General features: G+C 37.2%; 1 protein-coding gene across 2 annotated transcripts in view; it reads right to left on the bottom strand.

Moving 5' to 3' along the window:
* TENM2 (teneurin transmembrane protein 2) overlaps positions 1-25,911 on the bottom strand; it is a 2,177,747-nt gene that overhangs the window by 378,537 nt on the left and 1,773,299 nt on the right. For both annotated transcript variants that reach the window (XM_063447436.1, XM_063447438.1), the window contains one exon: positions 19,687-19,925. In XM_063447436.1, the coding sequence (XP_063303506.1) occupies positions 19,687-19,925 (239 nt within the window). The remainder of the gene's footprint in view (positions 1-19,686; positions 19,926-25,911) is intronic.

Here is a 25,911-nt window from a genome sequence, read left to right as displayed (position 1 = left end):
AGACCATCTTAAAAATATTTTTTTGATATTAATAAAAAAAAAAAACTACTAGTAAGCATGAGGACTACACAAACACTATATAGCTATTAAAAAAAAAAACATTGTGTATTCTGTGAACTCACTCTTGACCCAATCAGCCACACATTAAAGGATAACTGTTACCTAGTTTTAAAAGGAAATAGATTATTTGTTAAATATGTATAAAACTTAGAAAAATTTAGAATTCCTTTAGCCAAACACTGATCAGCCACAATATTAAAGCCACCTGCCTAATATTGTGTAGGTCCTCTTCGTGCTGCCAAAACAGTTCTGATGCATTGACGGATGGACTTCCCATGACCTCTGATTATGTCCTGGGGCATCTAGCACTAAGACAGATACCAACAGATCCTTAAAGTCTTGCACGGTGGGGTCTCCATGGATTGGATTTGTTGTTACAAAATATCCCACAAATGCTAAATTGGATTGAGATCTGTGGAATTTGGAGGTCAAGGCAACATCTTGAACTCGTTGTCATGTTCCTCAAACTATTCCTGAATAATTATCAGTGTGGCAGAGTGCATTATCCTGCTGAAAGAGGTCACTGTCATCAGGGAACACCGTTGGCATGAAGGGGTTTACGTGGACTGCAACAATTTCTAGATAGGTGGTACATGTCAAAGTACCATCTACAAAAATGCCAACACCCATGGTTTCCCACTAGTACACTATCCAGAGCATAACACTTCCTCTGACAACTAGTCTTTTTCCCATAGCACATCCAGCTGCCATTTCTTTCCCAGGTAAATGATGCACATACACCAGGCCATCCACCTGATCTAAAAGAAAACATGATTCATCAGATCAGACAATCTTCTTTCATTGCTCTATGATCCGGGTCCGATGATCACATCCCCATTTAAGGAACTCTTGGTGGTAGACAGGGGTCATCATAGGCACTCTGACTGGTCTGCGGCTATGCAGCCCCATATGCAGCAAACAGCAATGCACTGTGTGTTCTGACACCTTTATATCAAAGCCAGTGCTATGTTTTTCAGCAATTTGAGCTACAGTATCTTTTCTGTGTGACCAGGTGAGCTAGCCTTTGCTCTCCGCATGCATCAATGAGGCTTGGACACCCATGACACTGACACCAGTTTACCGGTTGTCTTTCTTTGCACCACCTTTGGCAGATACTAACCACTGCACACTGGGAACACCCCACAAGACTTGCCATGTTGGAGATGCTCTGCCAAAGTCACCTAGCCATCACTATTGGTCTTTGTCAAAGTCACTTAGATATTTTCACTTGCCCATTTTTCCTGGTTCCAACACGTGAACTGACTGTTCACTTGCTGCCTATATATCCCACTCATTGACTGGTGCCATTGAAACAATATATTTAATGTTATTCGGTTTACCAGTCAGTAGTTTTAATCTTGTGCCTGATCAATATATACATGCACTTGGAGTCAGTGTTTGAAAGCCAACAGTTAGTCTCCCTGGTCTTCCCTGCTTCTGTGCAGGGAGTAAAGCAGGGAAGACCAAAGAGACTGAATGAAGTGGTCTCACTACAGTGGAATGTAATATCCACCTTAGCTATTTCTCCAACAGAGGCCAGACTGTGTGTGGCTGAAAATGGTTTAACACTTAACAGAAGAATTACACCAGGGAACTCCAGGCATTAGAACCACAACAATGATATGAAGTGATTATAGTGCCTAGAGCAGGGGTAGGCAACCTATGGCACGTGTGCCATGCACGGCACTCAAGGTGTCTTTGCATGGCACTCAAGGCTACTAGAGCCAAACATGCTCTGGCTTATCAGGAGTCCCAGTGAAACTTCAGATATTTGCTAATACGAAAAGGTGATGAAGGACAATCCTCAATTTATGCCTTGCAGCACGTTGAATAAGTGATCTCAGGTCACTTCATTCCAGCACTTGTGAATGGGAATCCACACTGGAGTAGAGCAGCCCACAACAGTTATTGCAGCTCCTGCCCGGCCAGCCTGGTCCCCACTGGACCCCAGATAAGCCACCCATACTGCTAGATATACAAGAAATTCACAATAACCCTCCCCTCATACAAATAATATGAACAGCCTACACACAAACACACACAATCTGCACAAACGCAACACCACTGACAATCCACATGCAGCCTCTCACATGCAATACCCCAAACAGCCACACACATACACACCCCACTAAACACACAATGTGACACATCCATCCACACACAATTCTGCAAGCAGACCCCATACACAGCCCACTTTCATAGGTACACAATACCACAAACTACTCATTAACATATGCAATATAATAGCTCACGTACGCACAATGATACAACGTAACTGCAGTATAAATAACACAAGCAGAATACGGCAACATACACACCTCAATTTAAAAAAATAGGACTGGCACACTACGGGACATTACAATCTTATTTCGGCACAGTGCGGCTAAAAGGTTGCCTACCTCTGGCCTAGAGTGTACCATTAACACTCTTCTCTAGCATTTAGATTTTTCAAACACAGGTAGAAGCAATAAATAAATAGGTTAAAGGTTACCACTATAAGCAAATGCAGGCGATTTCCCATGTCAATCAATAATTCATAATCAAAGAAATGCCACACAGTAGACAAAATAGACATGGAATAATCGTGCTGGCTATCTTAATACTTTTTAAAGGGACACTCTACTGCCCTAATCCAAAAAAGAAAAATCACTATTTGAGATATACCCCAAATGAAAACCTAGATGCACTTAATTATGCACCATTTCATTTTCAGTTATATAAAAAACAGCTTGCAAAGCTGCAGATATCTTGTCTGAAGCCTTTGCAAGTCCTCCCCTTCTAACCTTCGTTTGTGGCTGTCCAATCACAGACTTCAGCTCTAAGCAAGGCAGGTGCTTTGAGCAATTGCTGACACTTGAGTTTAGCTCCACTGAGCTCCACTGAGCTAAGCAACAGTCCACTGGTTTTCATTCAAATATGTAACTCTCACTTGGTATACAACGCAGCTATATAAATGTAATGTTATAAAGCAATATGGAATGCTGCAAAATTCAGAGCCAGTTTTCATGTAATTTTAGGTATAATATTTAGAATGTTTCCTTTTTCAAAAATCTATGTTTAAGAACTAATTTTCAAATAAACCGATATGACATTTTCCAAATGACGAGCATTAGGTGGAAAACAATATAATACAAGGGTTTGCAGACCTATTTGCTTTGCAGTTAATTTTAGCATGGGAAGAGTTAAACACCCATGCCCAAACCACATCTGGACTTTATGTACTGCAGATGGATGCACATCAGGCTACTGTTATATAGTGGAATGTCCATTTATTTACCTGCACTATTAACCAGCAGGGATTTAATCATAGAGCTGAGATTACCATGGAAACTTCAAGAATCAGACAACTCCTAATCCTCCAGGTTACCATGTCAACCTGAGCTAAGTGTTGAACACACATACACAACACTGGCACCAAAAATACGACATTTTAACTTTGCTATCATGCAAAACGGGGATTATATTGCTGTCTTCTGTTTACGCAAAGACAATCACTTTTTGTCCAGCTATTGTTAGACTGCAAGCTTTATTACTGACAATGTGCTCTGAAACTGTCGATTCCTGCCCCCCCTCCCAACCCCCTCCAAAATACCTCAGCACAAAAAAACAATAATGATGATCTGTGGCATTATAGCAATTTGGTCCTTAAAAACCATTTGTCATGGAACGTGCGACTGAAAGGGGAGGCTCTGAGTTGGCTAATGCAATGTAAAATAGAATATTCGAGGTTTGCATCTGACAGCATAGAAGATTATTGGCTCTTAAAGAGTTAAAGACGTATTCTAAGTTAAATGCACATTTTTTTTCCGTGGTATATATTTGAATAATTATCATGTTACCTTATCATGAAAAAACAATCCAGTCATTTTCCTCAGATGGCGGTGATAATTGGAGGTTTCTATGTGTGAAGATGCTAGCTCTATAACAGCATAATTCAAATCTCATGCACTTAGTGACTTGATATAATATTAATTTGTATATTGAAATTTTTAGTTAAAGGTCATTTAGCAGGAGTTTTAAGCTTCTCAAAGGATGAATAGAAATAGCGTTAATTATTCAGAATAAACATAAAAGAAAATGTTGCACTGACAAAAAAGAAGAAATAAAAAACAGCACTCTGCCTCATTTCAATTTGATTGTAGATCTGCAAGTAAACGTTCCATAGCTTGTCTGTTGGAATGTGTTTAGGTTCTTCAGTATTTCAAACAGGAAAGATCTGTGTAATTTAGGTTTTGTTCCCCTCCCTTTGTGAGTATTTGTTGCACATAGAAAATGAAAGGAAAGAAAAAAATCAGTGATACTTTGAAGTGACCTCTAAGATCTCCATGCTAATCCAAATGCAATCTGGGACCCAGATATTCCATCTGATTGGTACTGATGCCAAGGCTTCCAAGACATGGATGGAGGATTGAAGCACCTTCTTTTGTGCTCCTGACCTGCCCATCCAAGTTGTAGAGGTGCAGGTGATGAGGAAGGGGACCATTTAAAGCAGACACTCTAGTGCAGGGTTAGGCAACCTTCGGCACTCCAGAAACCAGCTATATGGCAATTGGTTCCACCTCCACTGCAAGTCTTGCCACTTACTCCCTGCGATCCCAAAGGGAACACAAGCCATTTACACTGGACTTCTCATTGAATCTGAATCTCTCATTTATTCAAACTATATATGTTGTTTAACACTGAAGCAAAAATATATGTTTCCAAAGGAATTTTCCACATCAATTATTACTGATCAGAAAAATGTGACGCTACAAAAACAGCAGATAATTATATTCCAGGGAAAATCAGTATGTGGTCAAATACAACGACAACTATATCATGCAAGCTAATAAACAGTTGTTTTCCTCAGAAAAAATGATTTTTGTAAATGAATACACTTTAAAAAAATATACCAGATATAAAAAATATGTCAATAAATCAAAAAATATTATAATATTTTTAAAAATATTAATTCATTTTAAAAATGTATCAAAAAACATTAATTAAGTTGAAATGCTTATCAATAAATATTAAATGGAGGCCTATGTTTGAACCTAAAGGAAGTTGACAAGTAGTGAAGAAAAGAGAGCAAGCAGTAGTGGGTGTCATGTGAAGAAGCTTTAAGGGATGCTCAACTACATCAAACCACATATTTTAGCTTTGATTTGCAGAACAATAGGAACAGATCTCTGTTTTGCTCTCGAGGTTGCCATGCATTATATGTGAATGAGCTTATTCTGGGATTAGGTAATAGTTACCATAATGGCTTTTCTATTGCAATACTTATTTTTATAATAGGGCTTCAAATGAACCTGAATTATTTGATCAATGAGCATACTCAACAGGTGTGAAACTGATTTAATGAATCCTAGTTCTTTATAACTTATCTCAGACAATGCTGTTATAGTATACCTATCCCTATCTAATATATGTTGGGATGGTACATTAAGTTGCCTTAGAGTAGGATATGTTTTGTTCAGATGTGTTTTAAAACCCTTTTCAAGAATTCATCACGAGAGTTGCATACCGGGAAAACAAAGTTGATTATTCAATTTCAAGAGGCAAAATCAAACCTTCCGGGTAGACCCAAAAGTATAGACCCACAGGGTTTACAGTGCAGGGTGAAGAGTGAAGAGTCAAGTATATTTTATTGTGGTCCCAAAAACTCTTCAACCTGAACTGTGTAGCATGTGGCTCTATTCTTCTGGATTTATATTGGGGGCTAGCTGACCTCCCTCACAGAGCTCTGTTGTATCAAGATACTAGTGTGCAGCACTCTACTACCTCCCTGAGAGACCAACCGAGTGATTACAATGAATGACACTACCGGCAAAGTTAAGCCAATTGTTTCTTTCTTTCTTTTTTTTTCATCTTAAACACTCTCCCCATCATCATTGAGCAATGTTTGTTCAACATCTCTGGAGATCATCTCAGAAAACACAATAAAAGGGGGTAGATTGCTCTGTAAAGGGAAAAGTGCTAGTTTGATAGATAAATATTGAAGACAAGCTGAACTCCATTAAAATCTACATTCAAGTGAATCATTTTCAAGAGATGGTTAAGGAGGATCAAAGTAAAGGCTTCATTCCTTGAGTGGTTGATTGTGTATCCAAATGGAATTAGTCCAGTGCAGGCTAATATATATTCTGCATATAATCTAAATAAAAGTTGGGTGTAGGCGTATTTAAGCTCTAGATGTGATTGAATTGCATCTAATAGCAATCATTAGAAATCAGTTGCAAGGGAAAAGCAGAGACCCCAGCCGAGTTCCATTCAGAATTTTAAAGGAAAGAAGGGAAGATGCTTCTAACCTGGGGTCACAAAAACCTAGTATACTTAATTAGTGTCATATCTAATGCTAGTTTGGGCACCATAACAACTTTAGGGTTCAAGTTGTTCTCATATTGTTCAACCCCAAAGTCTGTGTTCCAGCATGGATATTTTTGCCCCTCTGTCCTTCCTCTTGCTTAAATGCTGAAACATTGCTGCAGGCAGTTAATATTTTCAGACAATCAGTTTCCCATTCATAAAAAGATAAGTACCAGGGACCTCTTGGTACCATACCAACTTAATTTGTATTAACTTGTTATGGTGCCTGTATTGTTTCTTTAAAAAAGTGATTTCCCCACGTTCAGTATAAGCATGAATTAAACATAGAATTAAATATCTCTAGTTCCTAAAAGAAAGTTGACATCATGCCATATCTGGGTGTGCTCTTTCAGGATAAAACATACTTGATCTGAATTCACCATATTTTGGCATAACAGAGCAAAGTAAATTGTGATTTTTTTTTATTAATAAAATGGGCCTGTGGGTACCACAAACAGAGTGGCCTTTGTGAGTATCTATGATTGTCACTAGAAACATTTCACAGGGTAGAAGAAATTGTTTGTCATTTTTTTTTCATTACTGACCAACCACATATATAAGTTTTATTTCGTCAAATTTAGCCAACCACCTTCTGTAGCAGTACAAGAGATGATTGCAGAATATTTTTTTTTTCAGAATTTATGTCCCAAATCATCATAACATCTGAGTGGTGTGTATCTCGGACTTCCTGTATTGGAATCGTATGGTGATCTCATGATTCATTGTTGTAAAAGGATGCTCTTGAATTACAATCTTCTTCTCATCTTCCTGACAGCTATAAATATGATCTTTCCTATGAGCAATCTGTGTTGCTGCTCACTAGATATCATCAAGAATAGCACTGTGTCAATCCAAAAGGTATCACAAGGACACTGTTATCTCTAAATAATTAAAAAAAGAAAAACCTTTTTACTAAAAGCAAGAATAGAAAGCCTTCCAGATATGAAACGTGCGCATGTGGAAGCATAAAATGACTGATGTTTGTTTGATGAAATTCTGAAAGCCATGTCAATTCTGGCTCTGAGGAAAATATGCTAGATGCAATCTCATATTTGATATTTATTGACACATTCCCAATAAGTCATTACCAATGTTAACACCATCTCAGTCCAACCGTTGCGAAAATCTACAACATTGCTTTTAGCAATACTGGATTTATAAAAAATATACCCTAATCTTACATTAAGCACTAACATTTTACAGATCGCGAACCTGTCAAAAAGTAGTTGGCATGAAAATTGAATTGGGGCCATCAAAAACATTTAAAGGCTGAGAAATTATTGTAGATGCAACAACTTCAAATGTAAGCAACATTTTATTTATCTTTTATTCATTTTAATTTTTTTTTAAATTTTAGCAAATGTTTCAATGAATTATCAATAAATTTCATTTAAAAAATTCCATTAAAATTTTGTAACCTGGATAGCTATTTTAATCCATTTATGACGGCCGCTGTACAGGATATGCCACTGCCACTTATGCACTTTGTGACGACTGCCATACTCTGTAATGTGTTGCCTTTAATGTGTTGCCATAAAGCTTGTCTAAAGATGATGTAAACAGATTACCAATGTGTAGACCTCCCAAGTCCATCTGTCTGAGCAGGCATGTGGGCGTTTATTAAGAACAGTACTCTCTGCAATTGTAGTAATCACAGAGTGTGTTTGCTCTTACTAAAAACCCTCAATTATGAGGCTGTCCACTAATAGCCTAGAAACCCTACCATATACCATAAGACATGTGTGAAAGCCAATCACAGCAGTCCTATTCTGTGTTTGACATTTCACATCTGACTGCAGAAGTGCATGCTGGGTTAAACTGGCAATAGGCAATTATTAGCTGCCTCACTAGAGAAGCATTCCAGTAATACTGACTGATTGGCCTCCAAGCTCACTTATCATGCAGGGAGTCAATCACATTAATCACTTGTTTTGCTGTGAGCTAAGGCAATATGATCACTGTGACTAGCTCTTGCAATGTTCACTCAACCCGGAGGCCAATATATTAAAAAATTAGGGTTAGCTAGAAATTGGTAGTGTTAGGTTTAGCTATGGTTAGTTAGGTTTAGCTTGGGTTAGAATAATATGAATACAAAATTAAAATATAAGGAACCCTACAAACAACAAGAGCACTTTTGCTTGCTGAAGTGCTTAATGTGTGAAGAATGTGTCCTCTTTTTTTTTTATTTTACCAAAAGAAAATTGGCACTGTTATAAACTAACCTTGTTACACACCCTCAATAAAACAACCGGTCCTGTTACTTCCCCAATTGTTTAACTTTATGGAGCTAAAATCAAGAGACAGATAATTGCCCAGATCTCCTACCTTGAAAATATTTAATAAATAAATGTATGCATGCTTTCATTGGAGATATATCTATTTTTGTTGTTGTTGTTGTTATTTGGAAATATCCCTTTAATTCTTTATTCCTTATAAGATAAAGGGAACTGCGTTCACTATTCACAAAATGTAGAATGAGATGCACTTAAGCTAATGTGCACTATACACAGAATACTTACAAGGTTGTAATTAAAGAAAAAACTGAAAACATTTTAGATTTTTTTCAGTACATTGTCTATGCCATAATAACGGACAGACATAGATAGTAAAGAATGTCCGCAATAATCACTTAAAAATGTTTCTTTAACTTAAATATTCAATTGTATTCTTTTCAACACATTGTAGAAAAATGGACCAGTAGATTGGCTTTTTGTACTCTGACTTTCCAGCAAACTGCTTTAATCCACATTTTTGACTTTGGTTTAGCATATCTCTGAAATTCAAAGTGACAGCAACCTAATGAATATTGGAGTTAAGTAAACGAAATAATGCACTTTCAGAAGTCCCAAGCATTGTAGTGTTGACTCAAGACTCTTTAAGCCCCATTTTATTGGTGATTATGAATTAATTCAGTTCCGTGACTACTGCTTTATTGTGCCCTGTGTTTTGTTCCAAATAATTAAACATCCTTTGGAACTTAATCTGCAAAGAAAATGCATGCTTCATACTACAAGATTCAGTTACTTCGCTATTCGTATGTTCCTAATCTTCACTGTTTGCACATTTTATACGGTTTAAGGGTTTAAGGGTAAGAATGTTTCTGTGTTTGTTTTTTTCCATTTTTCTTTTTGTTTTTGTTTGCTATAAACAAAAAAAAAAACAGTATAATCCAGAATTAATAACAATACAAATTGAAAACGAACACAACACAGCAACTGGGATTTCAAGTTTGCCTAACCCACAGACTCTAATGTGCATACAAAGAAAAAGGTGGATGTAAAAAAGAAATATTGAATGAGTATTGGTGTGGTAAGCATCAAAAGAAAAAGTTTATCTACGAATCTCTTGTACAAAAAGTGAGTTGTGTTGATTTATTGTGATAAAATATCCCTAAAATATTAAATCAACATAATTTAGTGGAAAAATATTCCAAAATGCTGATTTTCCTATTTAGTACAGTCTCCATATATATTATTAGATACACATGGATGTGAAAGACAAGTATTGATTTAGAAAAGCTGAAAGATATAGGTAGCAAGACCAAAGGTTGAGTGGTTTATGATGCCACTAGAACTCTGTGATGGGATTATCAATATAATATTCAATTCCCCATTCTCTATTTTTATTTATAATAGCTTGTGTGCATTCTGTTGCTTTCATATTTATAAAAAATAAAATAGAGTAAACCATGGGGCACAGATTACCCCCTATTTTATAATGCATACCATGGCTACTGTCAGTTTACCCATAGTTCTTTGCTTACTGAATGGGGTTAAATTAAGTCCTATGCAAAGCTATTGTCTGTGCACGTGTAGTCCACAGCTCAGTAAGCTCAGTCCATATCATTAGTGTGGCATGTATATACTGCACACAAAACATGAAACCAACTGATATAAGCAGCTTGGAACTCTGGTTCCATTCAGCCTGATTTAAAACTCTGAGCGGCTATCTTAGATTTACAGTAAATTTAACTAACTGCAGGGAGCTCTATGCACCCTAGTTTCTCAACCCGTTTCCTGTTATGGGACATACGATTTTGCAATGGTTTGCCTTTTACCTGGGTCCTGCTGGGCATCGTGCCTCCTTTAATGTTGGGTGATGTGCATTTGACTTAAGTAGAGCTGCAGGATCTGAATGCCAATTCTGACAGTCATTTATTGGCTAAGAGCATCAGCAGAGTGCTCAGGGTCAATGAAGGACCCTCTGTGTAAAGAATACACAGCGTTGACATTAGTGAAAATTGCCATTAGCCAGCTGGGAACTCTCATTGGAACTCTCAAGCAGCAATGAAAAATATTTAAATATGTGATGCGTTTCATACTGAAAGGCCGTACTTAACGATGTAAAGCACCACAACAACTTCAAAACAAATGGAGACATTTACTTGAGAGAATCTAGGCATGTCAAAAATTGTTTAAAATATGCCATGTTTCAGCAGGTTTTGCACATGCCTAGTGTCCTTTAATATGAATTTTGAAGAATTTCCATTGATTTGCCCTTTAGGCAACAGAGCCATCTGCCCATGAGTGAAGGCATACTATTGGCCTCTCTATTCAGGTGCTATATTGGCTGATTGCTCAAGCGGCTGGGGTTACAGTGCCCACAGGAGAGAGAAGAAGCCATCTTGGAAGTAACAGAGAGAGAGAGAGAGAGAGAGAGAGCACAGCAACAGCAGCTCCTGGCTCCTGCCAAATGTTAGTGTATAATAGTATCTTTTTCTCATCCCAATAGCCCCACTGATTACCTAAGGGCTGAGTAAGCAAGTGAGTTTACTCAAGGATTTAATTAATATATATATAAAGCCAGGGAAGTCCAGGAGTGACAAGGGGAGGTGGGCATTTCCAACACAGAGCCCCTCCAATAATAGTTTTAATAACTCCTACTGCACATACGACCATCTTCTTCAAAGTGTTCAGTCACTCTACAGCTGAGACCTGAGACACTCACAATATTTGAAAAAGTGTGAAGCTTTAAACTATAGGACTGGAGCTGTGACTCCGAGGACTGATCTGATTCTAATTTCATTATGTTGTAATATGTAATTATTGTTGATTGTGTTATTGTACCAGTTACTTCATGGCTCTATATTACCACTGCAGATTAATTATATTGCCAGCTAACAGGTAATAAGGTGTTTATAAGTATTTGCTGTTTTAACCATGTGTACACTGTGTACTGAGAGCTAATGTAGTAGCTGACATCTTTCATAACAGCAGAAATATTTAATAGAAAGCTATCAGGATCACTACTAAAGATGAGATTGTGTAAAGGAGAGCTAAGAGAGGGCTAGGAAGATAGACAGTGAGAAAGAGCTAGAGTATTTTACATTGTATAGCATGTGTATTTCTGTATTGCAACTCTGTATTGTAATAAATCACAGTGATCCTGGCTGTGTTAGATAGTTATGGGTATCTCCATATTGTGCCCAGTTCTGTGGGTTATTTATCTGTATTATACTTAGTTCTATATTTGTGGTGTGCCCAGCTCCATCTATTATATCTGGTTATCTATGTACTGTTCTAAGCTCTGTGTATTTTATAGATGTCCTTATGCAGTGCCCAGCTTGTTTTATTGTATGAGTATCTCTGTACAGTATAGGGAGGAGTAAAATTCTAGGGGAGGAGTCTTGCACCCCACCATCTTAAAACTTCACCACCCACAACTGATCTATGGATGGATGAATTCCTATATTTCTATCTGTATGTATGCACCTCGATTTTTATTATGCCCATATCTCATGATGTTTTCACAGTTCAGTTCTTCTTTACAACCTTTCACTGACAGATCTCAACTAAAATTATATATCACGCCTGAAATAAAGTCTCCACATTCTCATCACAGTATTTTTTACTAGTAGTTGTCTTAAAATGAATGCAATATTCAGTCTCATATATTTTTTTTAACTTTTGCTCAATATTCCATTTTATTATTACAAAGTGATTTCAATCCCCCTTTGCCACAGCATGGTGTCTTACATTGCAAATCACTGTGACATATTTTTGTACTGTGTTAATTCATCTTTACTGAACTGGTATATAATACCTTATCCCTGTCATATACAATGTTAGCCTCCGTATTTAGTAGAGCTTGACAATTTGGTAATGGGGATATGACAATTAATACATAATACGAGATAAATATTATAAATGTTAACAAGGGCAATAGATTCATCTAACAAGCTATAGGAAGTAATCAGTAAAAGCAAACAAGAATAAACAATGTTGTGGGGATGAGAATATCAGGTATAAAATCAGTATATAGCTAAATTTGTGAAGAAAGCTCCATAGTGGAGGCAGTGAAATGAGCCGTTGGGCCATTAATATTGCTAGGCGAGAAAATGTGGACAATAGACTTGGAGATTTGTTTTGTACTGAACTGCAGTTTGACTGAATTTGAGATAATTGTGTTTTCAGGCAAAATCCAGAATTTCGAGACAAAATGTATGAAAAGTATAGACTAACTGAAGGTGCTATGCTGTTCGGGATGGAGAGTATCATTGTTCTGGATTCGACTTGTGGTGTCAAAAAAAGAGATGATTCATGGGAAAAAAGATGATTGAGTTGATGAATGAAATCAACTAAATATTGATTTATTCACTAATCAAGTGAGAAATAACCAATAGAGGGAAAACAGTAGATACAATGCAATATTTAATAAATAGCGAATATATAAATTTAGAAAAAAAATGCATATCTTCAATTATTTTTCCCTCTATTCCTTGCTTTTCCTCAGTTGATCAGCGAACCAAAGAGTTCCAATTGTTCTCCTGATTTCATTTCCAAATCAACATTCGGTTGAACTGAACTGACATTGAAATCTTTGAAAAGAAAATATTTGACAGAACATTTGAGTTTCTTGCCATCACTAGTCTTGTAGGCCAGTTTAAAGAGCAATAATAACATTGGTGGCATTAATTAAACATTTCCTTTGCTGATGTTTAAACATCCAAACACAATTAGTTTATAACATTCTCTGTGATGGACATGAATATTGTTTTTTAAAAAAAAAATCTTCAAGTTTACAATTACATAATTTAAACAGTTAGTTAACAAACCTGACTTTTTTTTTTTAGTTAATCAAATAAATAAATGTACAATTATTGTAAGAATGATTAGACCTATTTTTTTTTTTTTATTTATTTATTAATAGTTTTACCATCAACAGTCTTAAATGCTTGGAAAAAAAGAAAATCAGAATCTTTATTTTCTGCAGAAAATGTTATCTGAACTCCATTGAGACTAACGCAATTAAAGAACATAAGGGCGTGAAAATATAATGGCAGATAACTTGAGGATAAAAGAAAATGAAATGTAGATTTTTAAGATTCCAGGCATGAATCAGCGCTCTGGATTCTTTTAGAAATGAAAATGTGTAATGTGACTAATCTTTGTAAAACTGATAAATATAAATCATATTTTTGCATGTTTAGGTCAAGTTATTGTTTTTACCTGTACCAAGCATTAATTATCTCTTGAACATATTATTTAAAATGGTTCATACTTTCGATTCACACATGCTAAATGTCACAAATGAATATTGCTGCAAGGTGTATAATATATTTTTAAAAATGTATTCTTATTTAACCACTACTCTATGGAATAGTAATTTACACAGTAGTAGAGTTTGAAAGTCAAGTAACAAGATTTTTAACATTCTATACTTTGCCAGTGATTAATTACGTGTAGTCACTACAAAGTTGTGTGCTAGCATTAGTGTCAATGATGCACGTAGTGTGTGTCTGTGTGTCATCCATGTAGTGAGTAATGACAGTCCATTTGTGCAAATTATCATAATTTCATAATTGAAACTTTAGATGTATGCACTACTAGTATTGATTGGTTGATTATATAATTGTATTGTTATTTTATGATCAATTGAATAATGCGGTGAAAAATTATCAAAAAGGCTTCTGATCTAGTAAAATATCAAGTGCACAAAACGTAAAAAAAATAATTGACAGTGTTTGACCTCATATCTACATCACTGTATACTGTATACTGTTCCGCCATGCAACGGCAGTCAGTAATAGACTCTTTTGTGCAATGTGGCAAAAGAACAGGGGCTTTAACCCCTCCTATAGTTTCCTAATTAAGGAGTAGTTAGTGTTAGGGTGTATTTAGAACAAGAGGCTATTAATGTTGGAGATATTTCACGATGCTGTAGACTTGTTATTAGAGTGTTCTCATGCCTGTTTAGATACATAGGCATGACACTGCTTGCTTATAATGCCTGCATCTTTAGTGGGTTGTTCTATTGGGGACATTTTAAACACACCTTAAAGCGGCATTGTCACCCTCAAGTGCCCCTAAGCCCTGCATATTACCTATTTTTCATCTTTATTTTCTGCCTGGACCTAGGTCCTGGGTGCCGCCATCTTTGTGTGGTCAGATGATATCCCTGTGGGATACGTCATCTGTCCACACTAGATAGCACTATGAAATTCCCACACATGCCCAGTTAAACAATGGGGCATTCGCTACGGGAATTTAGTCTATTCATTAATTCGTCAGAAAGATGAAGAAATGAAAAGAAATTTCAGAAGAACAACAAACACCATCGGTGCTCGTTCGTTCAGTTTATTACAAGGAGGAAGCTAACGGGGTGCAGCTCCCTCCTTGTAATATGTAAAAATAGAAGCGGCAGGAGAGCTGTGCTCCCTGCCACTTCATAGCCCCTATGTCCTCCCTCACTCTATGGGGGTCAATATGATCCCCCTATTAGCATAAGGGAGATTGAAATCTCCCGAATGCCCCCTACTCGCTGTGCCGTGAGTAGGGGCATGTCTACTAAACAGTGAGCAGCCCATGGTGGGGCATCTATTAACTAGCAGGGGGGACACAATGTCTCTGCCTAGCCACCACCCATGCCCCGCGAGTGGGGGCTATGCAACTAAATGGGGAACATAGGGTCCACCCTGGCCCCCACCCATGAGTGGCAGGTGGGGGTCCTAAAAGACAATGTGGGGAGGCCTATTGTCTCCCCCCATCCCCCATCCATGAGCGGCAGGTGGGGGCCCTAAAAGACAATAGGGGGACCTATTGTACCCCCCCAGCCCCCACCCATGGGCGACGGGTGGGGGCTAGATGTAAAAATACCCCCCCAGACTTGACTAGCGGTCCCCAAGCTCCTAGTCACCCCCCACCCAAGAAATGTAAATATAGCCCTACCTACCCCCCTCTTGCAGCCGCAGCATGGATTAGAATTTAATTCATTCGAATTAAATTTCAAACTGACCTAAAAGTACCAATTGTCATCTTAACATGAATGAACAAACTGTTTTTATTCTGTTATGGCGAAATTCGGTAGTTTCGCCAGCATCCTGTCTAAATGACAGGACGTTCGGGAATAGTGAAAGGAGGCATTGCGAGATCATTGAGGAAAGGTGAGAATTGTGGGTATAGTGCCTACTTTGTCTTATGTTTTAAATAAAACTAGCGCAGACTGGGAGAAATGAAGAACAGATCCTGAGAGAGGGGGAGAAGAGGAAGCAATTAGGGAAAGGTACGTTCGGCATGACAGTGATGCTTTAATAAAGTTGATGCTTTCAATATATTGATTTTTTGTAAAAATAACCCACCATTTTTAAATTGTTTATTTTATTTCTATATATTATCTTCTCTTTAACTATCTACTTTTAATACACTATTTTCATAAGTTTCAAAGAAAACATATCCAATGTGTTTTAATAAAACAAATATTTTTGTTATCTCAGACACTGGACTACAGTGTTATATGGCTGGAAGATAGAATTGGTTTGAGACCATCTGTGTGAATCAGAAATCTAATAACGATATCACTATTATTACTGAAATGCAATCTATATATCTTATATACAGTATTATGTTTTGGATTTTTTTTCCAACTGTATGCCTTGAAATATTGGATGGGAAAAGATATATGAGTCTGCTTATTCATCTAAGTAAAGTTTTTCAATTTGTCATTTTTACACTTTTAAGCTTTTGATTTATGCAAAGGCATTGCACAGTGAGCTTTGGCTTAATCAAGATATATAGCTTTCTAAAAATCCATTTGTGGAAGGACTGCTAGATTTCATGCGGAGCCTTGTGCTTGGTATCGGTGAGATGCTTATTGTAGGTACAGCATAGATAATTGCACTCAGTTCAGATTAAACACTATCTAACTAAGGTTAGATCATTCAACAAGCGGGGATGACCTTGCATTTCAGTCTCTCTCCTGTATACCCACCTGTATTTTGTGCAATATTTTAACATACTTAAATATATCGTTATGAACCTGTTATTAAGAATTCGGCAAATCATTGTTTGGAGCATTCACGTTACAATCCATTGTGCTATGACTCCACAAAATTCTTAATTGGTACCTTGCTAGATTCCAAAGTTACATTTTAGCTGAGACTAAAAACAAATGAAAATAATATCTTAAATCTTCAAGGTTGTCTAGAATAAATATAGCTACAAAAATCAGTGTGGAAAGTCAAGTGCAACTACATGTTAACTAAAATATTTTTGGAATATTTCACAAAAGTGACAAAATATGCATTAAATAAACTTTTTATAAAAGTTAGGAGATTTAGAGGGGGAATATGTGCTCTAGTGATAGTTTAGGGGCTTCTCACAGATCCTTACATAGCACGTTATGTCAATAAGGGCAATAATAGTCAAATTCAGTAAAAATAAATAAATAAAACTACAACAAGAAACGGGGTAATAGTATAATAACAGATTGCATACAGAGGATGGAATTTGGGGTGAACTATCAACTCATGTTGCCAGTAGGCAATAAGAGATCATAGGGCCCACTTACAAGCTACACTTATGTAAGCCCTGCCCACACACATGCAGGCCCACACACATGCACCACCCATATGTAAATCATTGTGTTACATAAGGTTTGTAATGCGGGGGCCTGAGGCTTTAGTGGGAGACTGCAGCTGTGGTGTGTGACTGGGGCTGTTGTGGGGCTGTTGTGGGGAAATAGGGACTGTACCAGGGGCTAAGTGGGTTGTATTTGGGGTGGATAGGGGTTGTAACAGGGCTCTAGCGTGTTGATTGGGTTTGTTTGGGACTGTAATTAGGCGGATAGAGGCTATACGGTGGGGATAGGGGCTGTAGTGGGTAGATAATAACTGCAGCTGGGGGTTAGGGGCTGTAGTGGTTTGACAGGAGCTGTAGTTAGGGGTTAGGGGCTTGTAGAGGGTGAATTGGAGCTGTAGTGGTGGGATGGGGCTGTAGTGGAATAAGGACTGTGGTGGTGGGAACAGGGGCTTTTTGGGGGAAGTGTGGCAACAAAGGAGGGAATAAGCGCTGTTGTGTTTAAATTGGGGCTGTAGTGTGGGAACTGGGGCTTTTTGGGGGAAGTGGGGGCAATAAAGGAGGGAATAAGTGCTGTAGTGGTGGAATATGGGGCTGTAGTGTGAGAATAGGGGCTCTAATTGGGAAATATGGCCTGAGGGGAAATAAAATAAAAAATAAAAAAAACATTTGTAATTAAAAAAAACAACCAACAACTACTTAACGTTATTCTCTTCACTACAAGATGAGGTATGATTACAGACCAATGGATTCGGCCAGGTCTGGTAAGGTTCTAAAGTTTAGAACATAACCTCAAGTGAGCAGATTGGGTAGGTTTCAAAATTCAACGGAACACCAAGAACATAATTGTAAATGAAGCATATCAATAAAATAGATTTTGACCAACATTGAAGTAGGGGAGCACTTGGAAAATAGTAATCACAATATGGTGTCTACTGAAATAAAGTCAAAAAAGCTAATGGACATAGGATATACTAAAATATATCATTTTAAAAAGGTAAATTTCAATAAATTAAGGGCATCTTTACAACATATTGACTGGCATAAACTCTTTAGTGAAAAAACACTGATGATAAATGAAATATCTTTATACAAATATTAGGTATGAAGATAAAGGTACATTTCTCAGTATGTACCATTGGGTAATAAATATAAAAAAAAACACATTGAAACCAGTGTGACTTATGGGGAAGAAAACTATATGAAAAAACAAGAAAAGGACATTTAAATTATTTAAATCAGAGGCATCCTACATAAGATATAAGGAAGCCAATAATGCATGCAAAAAGGAGATATGGGAAAGTGATAGCCAAAGAGAGCAAAACCAACCACAACTTATATTTGTAGTGGATGTGATCCATTTGGATTTTGCCAAGACATTTGATATAGGTTAGAGTTAAAACTAAAAGATATTGGTCTAGATGAAAATTCTTGTTCTTGGGTAGAACATTGGCTTAAGGATACAGGAAGTTGTCATTAATTGTACATTTTCAAACTGCACAAATGTGCTAAGTGGTGTCCCTCGGAGTTCTGTTCTGGGACCACTTCTATTTAACATATTTATTAATGTCACTTTTCAGTGTTTCCAGATAACACAACATTCTGTAAAGTAATAAATTTGAGCGGGATATGAATTTGCTGAAGAGGAATTTAGATAGATTGGGAGTTTAAATTTAATGTAGAAAAATGCAAAGTTAAGCACTTTGGGTAAACAGTGCACAAGCAACTTATATCCTAAATGGTAAAACAACAAAAAACGCAAACTGTAGGTAATACTATGTAATTAGAATGGCTTATATAAAAAAACATTTAAGTGTGTATGTAAGCATTATGTAGGTTGCCACTTAATGTTTTGTTTCTGCAGAACATGTGCAATTTATAGTAGATATTGGTCAACAATTTAATCTTTTTTTTTTTTATTCCTTGATGCTTGTCTTTTTTGCTAAGATACCCTCTTATAGCATTTTAAGGTGCCTGGGGAAGAATGTGTGCAGCAAATTTTCTTACCTTTAGATCACATTCCACATCACCATTACCCCCTTCAGTTTTTTAAAGATACCAGAAGGTGTATATTTATTGTATGCTCATGCTTGCATAAGAGTAATAGATAGGAGTCTACGGAATGTCCATTAAAGACTATAGAATCCTGCAAAGATCATCTTATACAATATGCTCAATATAATGACTACTGTGCGTGAATTGGAACAAATATATTTTTCACACTTTCACTCCAGCTCACTAAGAGAAACTGAGGATATTTGGATACAAGACAGATTTGTTCCTTTCTAAAAACCACATCTAGGAATCTTTCCCGCTTTCAGAAAATAAGCAACTAAGAAGAAACAAGAACATTTTCCAACAAAAGCCAGCAACACTAAAAATATTCATTCATGGAGACAACTAACCCTCTTTTAACACTACTGACGTTTTCCGCAAATTACTTGCACACTACCTTGATTCAAAATGAAAGGAACAGATGACTTACCGATGAAGTACGCCAACAATATCGCTAGAAGAACTGCAGCAGCAATAGCCGATAAGGCAGCACATTTCCAGCTACAGTATTTGGACGGCTTCTTTAGCTTGAAGGCATTTCTGGAGAAAGTGTTTCTGGGCAGGAGCCTTGGAGGAGGAGTGTAAACAGTTCCCGATGTTAAAGGATATCCAGGAGATGAGCTGCTAAACAAAGGTGTAGTTCCAGACGATGTCTTAAACAAGAAATGCCTGTGGAGAACAACAAAACAAGTTTCAACATCTCACTAACATCCTCGACAGTCTGTGATAGGGTGAAATAAGAAGTTCTAGCATGAATGTCAGAATGATATCTAGTGATCTAGATTGAAAATGCCTGAAAGTTCTCCAGTATAGAGTGAGCTACTTGCAAACAATACACTATATATAACTCAAATAGTCATAAAATATATGCCCAGCAAAAATTAGATCTAATAATTATAAACAAAAATACAAAAGTTTTCCCTAGATTCATTGTCATACAGTGTGACCAAAATAAACAAAACAGAAAAAAAATCTCCAAATCAGCTATGGGTTTTTTTCAGCAGGCTAAGACTAAACTTTGAATTGTGACCCAACAACTTACAAGTGAATAACCATGCCTATGCCCATGTAGAGTGTATTTGAAGCTTGCACAGTGACAAAGTTATTGGATTAGTATTGAGTTAAAGAATGGCTTAAAGATATGCATCCAAAATAATTAAGCATGGATTTAGAGAAATAGGTACAGTCACAACGCCAAAGTATTGGAAAGAATGTATTCTAATTAATTATGCAATCATGATTAAGACACAAGATGCATAATGCATCAAGCTGTTTTGAGGCGGTCCTGTCCTGCTGGACTCATGATTGCAAAATAAATAAAAATACCTACTTATAGGCAGAGTTCCACCATGTTACTTTTTTTTTTTTTTTTATATATTAAAGGAAGATTATAGCGTTAGAAACACAAACCTTTGTTCCTAATGCTATAGTTTCCCTTTCTAATTTAGTGGTTTCCCTTCCCCTGTTCACTTATCTTTTTTATATGCCGAGACTCCTTCACCCTCTCCAACTCCATCGAAGTTATAGAAGAGGCATAGCCTTCTCCAGTGATAGTCCAATTCAATGCTCCTCATAGAGTAGCATTGGGGGACTTTAACCGCACGCGCTACCATCACATCCAAGCTTTCCTATAGAAAAGCACTAAAATGAAAGCTTTCCTATGAGCTTCTATATCATGTGACCTCATTTTGCTTAGTCAGTTCAGCGGAAGCACCTTTAGTGGCTGCCAGCTACTTGAGGTAGATTTTACCCAGCAATGTAAACATTACAGTTTCTAAAAAAAACTTAAATATTTTACATTGCAGGTTTAAAACTAAAGGACCACTGCACCCAGACCACTTTACCGAGATGAAGTGATTACTTTAGAAGTGCTTTAGGAAGCAAGGCAACTATATCACTCAAGCAGGTACCTTCCCTCCTTAATTTATTATCAGTGACTTTTGCCTACACTTTTGATATCCAAGTGCCCTGAACCCCTATAATATATATATAGAATGACCTAATATTTAATACACTTTGAAAAGTATTTAATATATGATATATTCATTTAATATATTGATATTTTTATATTATATATATATATATATATATATATATATATATATATATATATTTACATATTGACATTTTAATATTTTGATAATATAATTTTAAAAGCTTACCCAAAAATATTATTGAGGCCAGAATCATATAACATAAGGCAAAGTAGGGACTAGTTCGTTTTATGGTAAAGTCTGAGGTCATCAAAAGTTTAAAAAGTTTTGTCAGTTTGTAAACCTGTTACTAGATTGATCATAGATCTCAGTGTTATATTCCTGTGAATTGTGTGAGAGTGAGAGTTACTGACTCCTGGTATATGAAGGATGTGCCAGAAGGAAGATGGTGGTGCCAGAGATGGACAGCTTCAAGAGATTAAATTTAGCTTCACTTTAGCTTCTTACTCAGTTTGTCACATACAAAGTGACCATTTCATTTTTGGGTTCTTGGCAAAATATGCAAAGAATCCAAAAGTAACAGAGCCACTTTAACCCCTTAAATCCGGAGGACGTACTATTACGCCCTGCAGGAACCGTCTCTAAACGCCGGCGGGCGTAATATTACGTCCTTGCCATAATGGCCGCCCACGTGGCCGGCGCTAATCGCCCGCTGCAGATCGCGGTCGGGGGGATGCCTGGCCCCCCAGGCAACCCCCCCTGTGGCCGGTGACCGCGATCTGCAGTCTCTGATCGCAGTGACAGGCTGTCACTGCGACCAGTATTCAGCATGTGTCAGCCGATTTGAAATCGGCTGACACATGCGGCCGGCGGCTTTCCCCTTCTGCAGATCGCGGTCGGGGGACTTACCTGGCCCCCCAGGCAGTCCCCCTGGGGTCAGTGACCGCGATCTGCTAAGTCTGAGATCGCAGTGACAGGCTGCCACTGCGATCTCAGAGCTCTCTGATCGCAGTGACAGGCTGTCACTGCGATCTCAGAGCTCTCTGATCGCAGTGACAGCCTGTCACTGCGATCAGTGTTACATGTGTCAGCCTATTGGCTGACACATGTAACTGGCACAGTGATCCCCCTGCAGATTGGAAGGGGGGAGTGCTTGTACCACCCAGGCACTCCCCCCTGTGGTCAATTACCCAATCTGCAGGAGGTGATCACAGTGACAGGCAGTCACAGTGATCACTGATCCTGTGTGTCAGCCAGTGATGTGAAATCACTGGCTGACACTGTCATTGCCCCCTGCCCTGTAATAAAAATAAAATATTAGTTAAAAAAAGAAATAAAAAAAATTACAGTTACAAATAAAATATACTTAGATCATATATATCATATATATATGATCTAAGTATATATAAATACACATACACACACACACACACACACACACACACATTTACACATACACGACGTATATATATATATATATGAATATCAAATCACACGTAGACTGATACTGATTAAATATATATATAATTATTGTTATATATATTTATATATAATATAAAAAAATATATATATGTAAATACATAAAAAAATAAAATTAAAAAAATATTTAAAAATAAATAATTAAAAAATATATAGATGTGTTATTTCGTTCTAACTGTATTGTGATATTAATATATATTTATATCAAAATACACGTAGAACAAAATAATATATATATCATAATATATATATATATCTATATACATAAATATATACGTATATATCACTATATATATATACCTATATATAAATACAAATATTTTAAAAAAATTATATATATATATACGTATATATACACATATGTATATATATACATATATTAATTCTACACATATATTTATGTAATAATTTTACATAATTAGGTATCCTAATTAATTACAACTAGCGGGACCTGCCTGACAACCCATGCCGAAAGTATAGGGAATTTAATTTGCTAGCACTATATTTAACCCTATAACTTTCCAAGACACCATAAAACCTGTACATGGGGGGTACTGTTTTACTCGGGAGACTTTGCTGAACACAGATATTAGTGTTTCAAAACAGTAAAATGTATTACAACGATGATATCGCCAGTAAAAGTGACATTTTCTGCATTTTTCACGCACAAACAGCACTTACACGGACGATATTATTGCTGCAATACTTTTTACTGTTTTGAAATACAAATATTTGTGTTGAGCGAAGTCTCCCGAGTACAACAGTACCCCACATGTACAGGTTTTATGGTGTTTTCAAAAGTTACAGTGTCAAATATAAGGCTTGTGTTTCATTTTTTTCACATAAAAATTCGCCAGATTGCTTACGTTGCCTTTGTGACCCTATGGTAGCCCAAGAATGAAAATTACCCCTATGATGGCATACCATTTGCAATAGTAGACAACCCAAGGTATTGCAAATGGGGTTTGTCCAGACTTTTTTAGTAGCCACTTAGTCACAAACACTGGCCAAAACTGGCGTTTTTTGCATTTTTCACACACAAACAAATACTAACGCTAACTTTGGCCAGTGTTTGTGACCAAATGGCTACTAAAAAAGACTGGACATACCCCATTTGCAATACCTTGGGTTGTCTACTATTGCAAATGGTATGCCATTATGGGTGTAAATTTAATTCCTGGGCTACTATACAGTCTCAAAGGCAACATAACCAATCTGGCGAATTTCAATTTCAAATGTAACACGCTATATTTGACCCTGTAACTTCCCAAAACACCATAAAACCTGTACATAGGGGGTACTGTTTTACACGTGAGACATCGCTGAATACAAATATGTGTATTGTATTGCAGTAAAAGCAAACAGTATTTTGACATCCACAGTTAAAATGTCACATAGAACTAAAAAATTTTTTTTATATAAAATTATGTTCAATACCTAAATATTTGATGTTAAATGAAAGCCCTGTTTCCCCTGAATAAAATGATATATAATAAGGGGGGGTGCATTTAATATGAAAGAGGTGAATTACGGTTTGACAGACATATAGCGCAAATGCCAGGTTTTGTTTACATTTTGTTTCGTTCACAACTTGTACATTTGGCTGCGGTGTTCAGGGGTTATAGGTAGATTTATCATATATTTCTAATGCATTATACATGTAATACATTAACGTGTTCATTAAATGATAATTATAAACATACTAACTTGTGAATGTCCTTTTATTAGTAAAAAAAAAGATTGTGCATGTGAAAGAAAAACAACCATTTACTTTGATGAGCAGTGTTCATTCATTTTCTCAGTGTACCCACTACCATCAATGCAAAGCACATAACTGATTGCTAGCAGTTAGTGAGCAGTGCATACTGGGATGTGGACAGGTGACCAGTTGGTCTGTCATGATGTTTTTGGCAACTTCTACCAACCAGCCGTTCCTCACTAAAGTGTCTGCTAACTTTGCAGATGTTTCTCAACTGCATAATTTCAACAAAAGCAGCAGGGATTACCAACAGATGTTAATATTAATGACTCCTATAGATTATTACGGTAGCTGTTATCCGCTAGTTACCACTTGGTTTTCAATATTTGAAGCTAAGGTTTACCAGCTCCAAATATTCTTAAAAATTTAAAATCTCTCTCTACCTGGTGAACATAACAGATCACCTCAAAAATAATCTCAAAAATACTTAGTAGGGGCCTGATAAGTGGTCCCTACTGTATTATTCTCCAGTACACTGGCAGAAGAGTGTTGGGTGATAATGGGACCCAGGAGATGTCGAGTCTTGTGGGCACCAATGATGCCTGAGGTCCATGAATGTTTATGAATTTCACATAGGTTTTCACAGTCTTTTAATACCACAAAATGTCAGGCTTGACCAGAATAACCTTGTATTTAATGGAAGTAAAAACTAACAGAAATCTAAGAAATGGGGGCGTGGCTAACCGCCGAGCAAGATGGACGTCTAAATCTCTGCTCCGGCACGAGGGCTCCGCTAAATAACGATATTCAATGAGCTGAAACCTATAATTTGATCAAAAACTGATGGCATCAACTAAAGCGAGGAAGGCTGCACTCAAGGCAGAAAAACTGAACTTTTTCGGACACAAAACTGCCTCAACAGCAGAGACTATGCGGACGGCGGAACACGAGGGCGCGGAGGACACCACTCCCAGCCCGACACCGACAAGGCCGGAGAATCCTAAGTCTGTGGACTACTTAACGCAGAGCAAATTCGAGCAAGCTATGGAAGCAATGGCAACAAGATTGATCTCCACATGGCAGACGACGGCTGACCAGATAAAGAAGGAGGTGAGGGACCTCACTACCAGAACCTCCGTAGTTGAAAAACAATGCCAGGAGCTAGCCTCCACACAATCCGAAGTTTCGCAGCACCTCCAGGAGTTAAGCTGCAAAATGGAAATAATTGAAATGCGCATGGCGGACCACGAGGATAGAGCTCGAAGAAACAATCTAAGGCTCCGGGGAGTGCCCGAGTCAGTCCTCCCAGACGATCTGCAAGCACATGCACGAGGCCTCATGAAGGCCTATGCCCCAGATATTCCTGCGGACATGCTCCTGATAGACAGAATACACAGGGTGGCGAAACCTAAAAATTTACCCGACTCAATCCCACGCGATGTCCTTATGCGAGCTCACTACTTCCACATTAAGGAGCTGATCCTCCGTTCCTATCGCAGCAGGGACGCTCCGCACGAAGATTTCCCAACGGTGCGCCTCATGG

Source organism: Pelobates fuscus, chromosome 3 (genome assembly GCF_036172605.1).
Source record: "Pelobates fuscus isolate aPelFus1 chromosome 3, aPelFus1.pri, whole genome shotgun sequence".
Classification (NCBI taxonomy): Eukaryota; Metazoa; Chordata; class Amphibia; order Anura; family Pelobatidae; genus Pelobates; species Pelobates fuscus.
The sequence above is the reverse complement of the archived record's forward strand: the minus strand, read 5'-3'. Positions and strand labels throughout refer to the sequence as shown.